At 42.2% G+C, this 10,409-nt stretch overlaps 1 protein-coding gene across 1 annotated transcript; it reads right to left on the bottom strand.

Annotated features, from left to right (window-relative positions):
* Positions 1-726: 726 nt before the first annotated feature.
* Positions 727-2,053, bottom strand: LOC110894470 (early nodulin-like protein 2). Its single transcript, XM_022141696.2, has 2 exons — positions 1,855-2,053; positions 727-1,672 (listed from the first exon to the last, which is right to left on the bottom strand). The coding sequence occupies exons 1-2, from the start codon at positions 2,024-2,026 to the stop codon at positions 912-914; spliced, it is 933 nt and encodes a 310-aa protein (XP_021997388.1). The 5' UTR covers positions 2,027-2,053; the 3' UTR covers positions 727-911.
* Between the last annotated feature and the right edge of the window lie 8,356 nt (positions 2,054-10,409).

Below are 10,409 nucleotides of genomic sequence, written 5' to 3'. Positions count from 1 at the left end.
TGGATAAAATTAACTACTCAAAATAATTCGAACGATTTATTATTTAGGGGTTTTAACGTCTGAATGTCTGATATAAACATTAAGGTCGCTGTTTGTTAGCCTCTTAATGACCATTCAGATGCTACCTCATAATGGTTTAAAACCTCTGAATGGATAAGAGGTAACCTCAAGTCTGAATGGTTAAGAGGTAACATCTGAATGGTAAATCATCATATGTCACATTCTTATACCTTCTCATTGATAAAATTTTTAATGGTTCCATTAAAAGGTAGTCTCTTAATGACCATTCAGAGGCTACCAAACAGCCCGTAAGTAAATAAAAGTTGAATATGTTTACACCCACAAAATAAAGAAACAATTCTATCAGTCTAATCTATTCTTAATTTATTAAAGTGATTTGAAAAGTAGTATTGATTAAATGACGAAGCATCAATTTATAAAGTCTTCAATTCAGCTTATGCAAAGTGGTTGGTAGGCCTTTTACCTTTACTTTGACTTTCAAAGACTCAAGATGTGATCTATGCACAACATGTGTCAACATAGATAACGCTTTCTACATCATACTAGTTAAATCACCATCTTGGTTTTTAATTATCATGATTTGTTTCGTTGTATTAATATGCATAAGTTACTTTTATCTCCTTTGGTACCAAATATATTTAAAAGTTAAATACATATTTTTAGTGAAGATAATAAACATTAAGCTAACTATTATAAATAATAATATTAATAAACAATATGATTATAAAAATTTATTCAACCAAGTATTTATGTAGATACATGCTATGCATACATGAAACATATGATGTACACTCGTTTATTGACATTCAACTACCTATATATCAATCCAACAAACAAAAAACCCTAACATTTCTATATAATCAAACCCTTCAATTATCTATTTCAAATAACTAAATAAGCCCCGATAAACCTAACGTCACCGTTACAAGTGATGTAACGGTGATACCAAAGAGTGGTGGCGTTGCGGCTGACGATGGTGTAGTCGAGTTTGCCCCCGGACTACCACCCGGGGACATTCCACCACCACCTGGAGGAGATGCACTCCCTCCTCCAGCAGGGGAATCTGCACTCTCTCCTGCAGGAGAATCCGCACTTCCCCCACCAGGGGAAGGCGCTGGTGGACTGAAGGAAGGAGTTCCGAAAGGTGATAACTTAGGGGACCCTGCGGTCGGTGGTGAAATAGGAGACATGGATGGTGGAAAAACAGGGGATACCGCGGTCGTAGGTGGCGAAACTGGGGACATAGATGGTGGAAAAACAGGGGATACCGCTGTCGAAGGTGGCGAAACTGGGGACATATATGGTGGAAAAACAGGGGATACCGCGGTCGAAGGTGGTGAAACAGGGGATTTAGACGGTGGAAAGACAGGGGAACCAACCGGAGACGGTGGTAAAGTCGACGATGAAGGCGGAGTAGCGATGGATGGAGGTGGAGATCGCTTTCTAAGCGCCAAAACCACCACAGTTAGCTTCTGACCTTGATCACAATTCGATTTATTACCCGTAATGAAGTAAAATGGTCCCGATCGATCAAACTTAAACGACGAATCACCCCCATCCAGCTTAGTGATCGGATTATTAACATTGCATCCATCATAATCACTTTTGTTCACCACCAAAACAGAATCCGACCCATCATCATACTTAAAATCTGCACACAATCAAATCACAAATCATTAATAAAATTCCCAAAGCAGCAGCCGCAGTAAAATCCCACCCATAGCTAAGCTACTGGTACAGTCCAAAACCAGAACATAAAAAACACGTTAAAAACATAGAGTGCTTCTCATGGAATCTAAACAAAACAATATCTAGCACGAAAAGTCGACGTACGCAGGGTATCGTTGATCAGAAACCGCAATCGGCCGGACCAGCTGTTGTAGTTTTCAGAAGGGTGTAAGGTCCAGCCATCTTTACCACCAACCTGGAAGGTATGTGCATGGGAAGAAGACATGAAAGTGATGAAGATTAATAATAAAAAACAGATAGATTTGTGAAACGCCATGATTGATGAGAAAATTCATGAGTCAAAAAGGAGATATGTTTCCTAGCTATAAAAAGAGAACAAGATACGTACGCTGTTTACACGCGGCAAAAACGTACCAACTTTGATGTCACGATATTTATTACGTAGACTAAGAATTGGGGCAGTCCCCTACCGGCTACCGACACCTAGGTTGTTATTGTAATCCTCAAAGTTAAGGAAGATCAGTTTAGGAAAGGTGTGTTCTTGTTATATATGTTATGTTTTCTAATGAAAATTTACATGACATGTGAGGGTGTACGGGGCGTTCTCGGGGAGTGGTTTCGGTGATGGGTTTCCCCGATCGGGAACACCGTCGCCATCACTGCGGGGTCCCGAATCGGGGTGTGAATTGGGTGTGGGTTCACCGCGTGAAGATGGCACAACTTTCGAAAGAGACCGTTGACAAACGGTCAAATTTATAAAAAAAAAAAATTCAATTTTTTTAAACAATATATATCTAACCAACCTAATTCATTTTTTTTACCACATTCACAACTCTCAAACCCACACCAAAACTCTCAAACTCAAATCTTTCAAACACAAAATGGATTCCAAGCTTCCGTTTCTTTCTACCCTACCCGACTTTCCCGACGATGGAGATGCATCGTCAAGCGATAGTAGCTTAGTTTTCTTCCAAAATCTCATCCAACAAGCGGAGCTACTAGACACGGCATCGTCTAGTAAAAAAAATTATGTCCGTCGAGATCGTGTGGGGGGCCACGAGACACTCATGGCCGATTATTTTGATGAAAATCCAAAATTTAATGAAGATACTTTTCGTCACAGGTTTCGTATGTCCAAGTCTTTGTTCCTAAAAATTGTTAGTGACGTGGAAGTGTATGACGAGTGGTTTCAAGAAGGCTTAGACGGGAGAATGAAGAAAAGCTTTACACCGTTGCAAAAGGTTACTTCGGCAATTAAACAACTTGCAACCGGTAACCCACCAGACGAGGGGGACGAGTATTTAAATATGTCTGAAAGGACCTCTCGTGAGTGCCTTGAATATTTCTGCGAGACGGTATGTAAAAGGTATGGCGGTGAATTCCTACGTAGACCAACGAGCCACGACATCGCGCTATTGTATCAGGCTCATGAGGAGAGGCATCACCTACCTGGTATGTTAGGGAGTCTGGATTGTACACACTTCGTCTGGAGAATGTGCCCCACAGAATTGCGTGGACAATACATGAGAGGCGATCATCAATACCCGACGGTTATGTTAGAAGCGGTAGCGTCTCAAGATTTGTGGATTTGGCATGCTTTTTGTGGGCCAGCGGGTTCACAAAACGACATCAACGTGCTGCAACAATCTCCGTTATTTCTTGCTCAACGAAACGGAACGGCGCCAAATTGTCCATTTCAAGTGAACAACCACTTATACAAACGCGGGTATTATCTTACTGATGGGATCTACCCTACCTGGTCCGTGTTTGTGAAGTCTTTTCCATATCCACACGACCCGAACGAAAAAAAGTTCAAGAGGCAACACGAGGCCGCAAGAAAAGATGTGGAACGGGCGTTTGGTGTGTTAAAGTCGAAGTGGGGAATACTAAATCGTCCAATGCGTTCGAAAACGGTGAGCACAGTTTCGCCTCCGTCGCGCATCCTCAAGCGAATGGTCAGGTAGAAAGCATAAACAAACAAATCGTTGATGGTATAAAAGCGCGACTAGGGACAGCGCGCAGAGGATGGGTTGACGAGCTTCCCAGCATCCTCTGGGCGCATCGAACAATGCCAAAGACTAGCACCGGAGAAACTCCGTTCAGTTTAGTCTATGGGTCAGAAGCCGTCATTCCAGCTGAAATAGGCCTACCCTCGCCGCGCATGTTAGCAATGGAAAAACAGGACAACGAGCAAGAACGGAGGATGGATTTAGACCTGCTGGAAGAAAGGCGCGAGAACGCAGCCATAGCAGAAGCAAGGTACAAGTCCAAGTTAGAGAAATATTACAACGCGCGTGTGCGCATCTGCACTTTTGTCCCCGGAGATTTTGTCTTACGCGACAACGAGGCTTCAAACGCTGAGAAACCCGGAAAATTAGCGCCAAGGTGGGAAGGACCCTATGTCATCAACGAAGTCTTGGGTAAAGGAGCATATACCCTAAAAAGGGTTGATGGGACTCTAGTTCCCCGCACCTGGAACGCGCAACAGTTGCGCAGGTGTTACATGTAAGCCAATCCCTTAAAACAAAAAGAACATACAGGCACTGTATTTCTCCATCTTATCTTGTATTAACAGGCCTTGCGCTTTTATCAATGCACGTATTATTCTTAGTAACATCACTGTCTATTACAAATTGCATGAAATTTCTTTGGTTCGCGCGAAAACGACATGGGAAAACATTGTATACCTCATGAACAGTCTCAAAACAGGCAAACTGTTGACAAACGTTCACACATGAGTACAATACAATTCCTCATTCGCCTCACCTATTCTAAAGTAATTACACACATGCAACATATTGTAATACGTACATATACGGATCATAGTAAACAATCTTCAAAAGAGTATATCATCATATACATTATCAAAAAGTGTGAACACAGACACTTAACAAGATCATAACAGTGATCTTCAAAAAATCCTGTCCAGTACCCAGAAGCTACAACAAAAAAGCATTAACAAAAGACAGAGGTAGACCCTAGGCTTCAATAGCCAGTCAAACACCAGAACCATCATCAACAGAGGACACCTGCCTGTTCCGGCGAACTTTCCGACGTCGGTACACCAACCGACACCCCCCTCTTTGAAGTGTTGGAAACTGAGTCATCAGTCCATCAACATCCAATATAATATCGGCACCAGCAGAAACGGTAGTATGATGAGAAATTTTGCACTCAGAATCAGCAACTACAAGAGGAACAGGATCGACCAGTTTCTTCACCGGTGCAATAATAAGAGGTGGTGAACGGGACAGAAGAACGAGACCTTCGGTAGCATCATACACTCTAAGAACATCTAGCAGGAGACGAGTATGGTAAGAACGCTTCATCTTCTTTAAACTCAACTAAAATCAAATATTTCAAGCATATATATAAAGAGAGATCAACACCTCGAGAAAAGAGAAATCCATCATTAACTGTCAGAACTATCACATCCAAACGGCGCTACAGGGACTTAGGTCACTTCTTCAATTAGTGAAGACTGACAAAGCGCCATTTCAAATCTCGAGACCAATGAGGAAAAATGTTCACACTTACTGACAAGTGACGTCATTACCTGACAGAGCATGATTACAAGTCACATTTTTTCATCTCAAAAAAAAATAATAAATAATAATATAATACAAAATTCAACCGTCTCATAATTTTCTTGTCATATAGCGCTCAAAAAAGACTTTTCCTCTCCTAAGTCCAGTGCTCCACTTATTTGCATAAGTACAACACTAGACTGGGGGGACTTGAAGGGGTAAGGTCCTAAAAATCCCACAAAAGGATATGGGACCATACCACCAAACCGACCTTTCAACCCTTCTAACCTTGCGCGGCCGCGCATTGGTCTTGCAGAAGGAAGAAAGAAATCAACGAACAACAGTCGCGCGCCCAAAGGGAAAACTAAACACTTGCGCCACCTTCCATTTAAAAAAGGTCAAGACCCTGAGACCAAAAGGTCCACCCAAATATCCAGACTTGGATATTATTTTACCCAGACTTGGGATCTATCCAACTGTGTGCACACGGTAAAGTGCCATACCAGATAACAGCAGTAATCTTCTAGAAGAAATATGATCGTACACCACCCAGACGGTTGTAACCGTCTGGACACGTGTCATCATCACAAACATTCATGAAATCACCACGATAGCATGTAATTGGAGAATGATCTCCACTCAAACCACTTTCCACGTGGCAAACCCCCAACCATAGATCAAGTCGTGATCCGTGTGCACTCACGACGGATCAAAGCAACTTAATGAAAAGTAAAAAGACTTAACGGAAGGAAAAGATAACCGATACGGTGTTAGCATCTTCCGTTATCTTTTCAATAACAGATTTTCCCTCCAAAACTCTCGGTTATAAATAGGAGAACCTTTCAGGTATGAACTCAGATCCAATTTCACTACTCAATTACCTTTATCTTCTCCATACAAATACTTATTCTCACACCGGAGTCGGGTCAAGGAGAGAACCCTCTTCTCCCCTTGGCGAGGCTAACGGTGCTCTGTTTTGCAGAATAGCCGGAGAAGTAGTCTGACCACCACTGAGCCAATTGAGAGAGAACTAACCTTTTATGCGGATTCAAACCCCCTGGTACAACCGATTCCGATCCGTTGAACCAATGTTTCTTCACCGGGCCTATCCACATATCCCTAACTAGACGCAAGCTCGATTTATTTAAATCTCATATTATTATTATTCGAACCCGAGCAAAAATTTGTCTTTTCTATCATTTTCCGTTCAAAAATGCAAACTTCTTTTTTATTCGAAAGACATTTTCTGATTTTTTCAATTTTTTTTGTGGATTTTTTCAATTTTTTAACTTTTTTTTGTATTTTTTTTAATTAAGACTCTAAGACTCGATTATTCTAAGACTCGATTATTTACATGTATTCCCATCCCCACACTTAGAGATTGCATTGTCCCTAATGCAAGAACGAAAACACGACTCGATAACTACCTAAAAACTACTAGACTACTAACGAACTACTAAATAACTAGACGATGAAATAAATAAAAGTACAACAACAACAAAAAGGAAAACGACTTAACTAATATGTGAGACTGTCAAAGTGCCAGTCGTTTCCACATAAGCCCTCCAATACCGAACGTGCTCGGCAAACAATACCAAACTCTCTCTCACACGAACGGAAAACGACTCCAAATCATCAACCTAAAGCATAATTACCATACCAAACATACCACTACCACGTGTCTAACATACCATCATCCGAAATTCAAACAGAAAATAAAATATATGTCCTACGGATACAACCACATCGAACTACTGAAACAACATAAATAAAATAAAACATGAAAGGATATATATGCTGCTGCAGTCTGCTACATCACTCCTCCTCTGAATCTTCCTCCATCTGCTGGGTCCCCGAACCTCCAGCCTGCTGCCACCCGAACTGACCACTATACGCATAACCACTTTGACCCCCCCACTGGTCATACCCCGGATACTGACCATAAACATATGGGGTCTGCTGCTCGCCTCCATAAACTGGTGGAGGTAATAACCCCGCAAAGGGTGGAGGTATCTGTGGACCTAGTGACATACCCGACATCATGTACCTGAGCATATCCTCCTGTCGGTGGTGGCTCTGCATGGTCCACTGGTGGTTAACCCGCATCCTATCTTCAATCTGAGCAAACCTCTGCTGTGTGTAGTCAAAAGCAGCCTCATGAGTGAACGGGTCGGGCCTCGGCTGTCTAACTGGCTGCTGTGGCGCTGGAACTGCACGCCTCTGTCGAGGTGCCGGCTGTCGCTGTGGAGGAGCACCAACCTCGAAGTTCCACTCTGGCGGGTCTGAATGTGTAAGAATACCTGCCAACCGTAAATCCGCAACATCCTAACGAACCGTTGGCATACCCTCATGCATCTGCTCAAGCTTGTATTTTGTAAGGGCCCGAATATTCCTTGCCAATCTAGCTATGTAAGGCCCAAGATCCATTGCGGCCCCTTTTCCTCCCCGACGAGGCCTATTGCACGACCATGCAAAGAAGCTTGCCAAATTCCAATTTCGTTTTTCAACCATACACATCAACGCGAAAATATCTAACCAATTCGCTTTATTCTCGCCCGACTTCCTCGCTACCACCGTCGTCGCCAATGCCTTCAAAATATACCTATATATCGGATCACGAACCGATGTGATGAGGTTCGTTTGAGCGAACGGCTGAGACGCAATTGTATCCCAAAATCTTTCCAAATCCACCAAATTCAAACACTTCGGCCGAGGGTGATTGTACACACCCCTTAACCCATTCACAAATTCATCCGTCTCCACTTCTTCCGGTGTGTAAAAACCCATAGCTACTCCAAACTGAGCCATATTCATTTCGTAAAGATTTCTACCCAATGAGAACGATACCACATCCTTTTCAGCAAAAGTACCCTCTTTGTGACGGAAGGTACAATGGAACTCAATTGTAAGTTCGGTATACTGCGGCCCATCACAATAATCCATTGTCGCTCTCAACCTCGGCCCCAATAATTCTGCCACACGCTCACTCGCTCCCATGCCTTGTAACCACTCCCAATCAATTACACGATGCTCCAATGTCTGAGTTACCACATACTTTTTGAGCTTTACCCTCTCTTCAGTATCCTCTTCAAAATCCAATACCGGGTGATCGACCAACCTCTCAATTCGGGAATACACTCTTCTATCGTTCCCGCGATACTTGATCTTCCTTTTTCTTGGGTTTGACGACGAACCTTCACTCGACATGTTCTGCAAAACAAGAAAGATTTGACAAGAAAAACAATGCAGACTGTTAGTAATCACAAGCTATTTTTGGTATTTTTATTTTTTTTTATGAAAATGAAATAGCCGTATAGCATTTCATTCGCAGCTAAATTCGAAAACATGGGTTACCGTTTACAAAAGCTTAAGTTACACATCATTCTACCCGAATGGAGATTGAGTACGGGCAAAATGTTGTGAACTTGTACGTGCATATAAGTAAACCCGACACTAGACTCGAAATACTACTCTAAAGAAACTACTAGACTCAATGACTCGAACGACCTACGACTCAATGTACACTATCTCCTTCCGGCACTTTAATTGTCCTCAATTAAGTATAAGTGCCAAAATATCCCCACACTTGAGGCGAAACACGTGAGAGTTTGACTTTTTAAACCTTAACGCAACGTTTGTGGCAACAAAATCCGTTTAGAAAACTAATCACATTTGCAAAAATCAGTTCAAAAACCTATTTTTTAGCAAAAATTCCTTAGTTTGTAGCTAAACAAACCCATAAAGCTCAAACATGTTGTCTAGTTGTCCAAACATACCCCACAAGTGTCAAACAACCTCAAGCAAACCAACCCGAACCATCCGCAAACCCCATTGTATGTAAACATCCCAAACATAACCACCCGCATACCACTAACATGACTAAAGGCTCAAAAATCCCAACTTTATGAACCTACACAAACCCTGAATCTAAGACATGACTGACCCAACACTACAACTAAGCAATAAAGTTACCTACTAGCGAGAAATCACAGAAATCATACCTTGGATTCGAATTTAGCAAGAAAAATGAAGTCTTGAACTTGTGGTGCACGAATTTGTCCAAAAATGCGAGAATGGAGCGCGAATTCGGGTGAAATTGATGGTTAAGATTGCGGGGAAGGTGATTGTGGTGATTTAGAAAGAAGAATGGGGTGATTTGGTGGAAAAACGAGTGAGATATGATGATTTTTGTGAAATTCGCGATTAGGGTTTGTAGATGTGAAAAAGGAAAGCATTTCAACAACAGGTTCAATTAAAAATGATTTTATCCGGTTCATCAAGGCGTCGCGTGACGCTAAGGGTCATGGGGGAGGCCTCGCGTGACGCGGCGGGGTGGAAAACATTTAATTTTGAACCTTTAGCCTACGCGTGACGCTAAGGCCCTTGGCGTCACGCCAAGGGCCGATTTTCACAGAATGTTGCGTGGAAAAACTTGTTTCATGCCTTAGAAAAATTTCCAACACTTTCCCAAACCATCCAAAACCCACAAAATTTTTTCTAAGTGTCCAAGACACATACCTGGGACCTCTTTTCTCATGCTTTTTCCGTTCCGTAGCGGTGATGAAACCTGCAAAATTCTCGACGACACAAAACAAACACCGAAAAACTACGAAAAATACGAAAAATTAAGGAATTTACAAACGGTACATACTCTACACACGAAGCTTTTCTCACTCACTGGTCGGTGAAGGTGGGTGGGTCCTCTAGAGGAATTTCTTCCTCTTCGGTGGTATCAATGGGACCTCCCAAGTAATGTTTCAATCTATGACCATTTACCTTCCATACCCCTTTGTCGACTTCGTCGTATAATTCAACCGTGCCGTATAGAAACACTTCTTTCACCACATACGGTCCACTCCATCTCGATTTTAGCTTCCCTGCTATCAATTTCAACATCGAATTGAACAAAAGCACTTTATCACCTACCTTAAACTCTTTCACGCCTCGCAACCTCCTATCATGCAACACCTTAGTTTTTTCCTTGATACTCCAAGATCGTTCATAGGCGGCATCCCTCAATGCTTCCAACTCGTGAATTTGGAAGAACCTCCTTCTAGCGGCCTCGGTAAGGTCGAGATTAACGGTTTTCAAAGCCCATAAAGCTCTATGCTCTAACTCTACTGGAAGATGGCACGCTTTGCCATACACAATCATAAAGGGTGTTGTTCCTAA

The sequence above is a fragment of the Helianthus annuus genome, chromosome 3 (assembly GCF_002127325.2).
Source record: "Helianthus annuus cultivar XRQ/B chromosome 3, HanXRQr2.0-SUNRISE, whole genome shotgun sequence".
NCBI classification, from domain to species: domain Eukaryota; kingdom Viridiplantae; phylum Streptophyta; class Magnoliopsida; order Asterales; family Asteraceae; genus Helianthus; species Helianthus annuus.
This window is presented reverse-complemented; position numbering and strand designations above follow the sequence as displayed.

What these genes read in the sequence shown, in the direction of transcription:
- LOC110894470 (XM_022141696.2), bottom strand. Translation starts at nt 2,026, where the DNA reads ATGGCGTTTCACAAATCTATCTGTTTTTTATTATTAATCTTCATCACT. An exon ending in TCTGATCAACGATACCCTGC is followed by an intron (nt 1,673 to 1,854) that starts GTACGTCGACTT and finishes GATTGTGTGCAG; the next exon opens with ATTTTAAGTATGATGATGGG.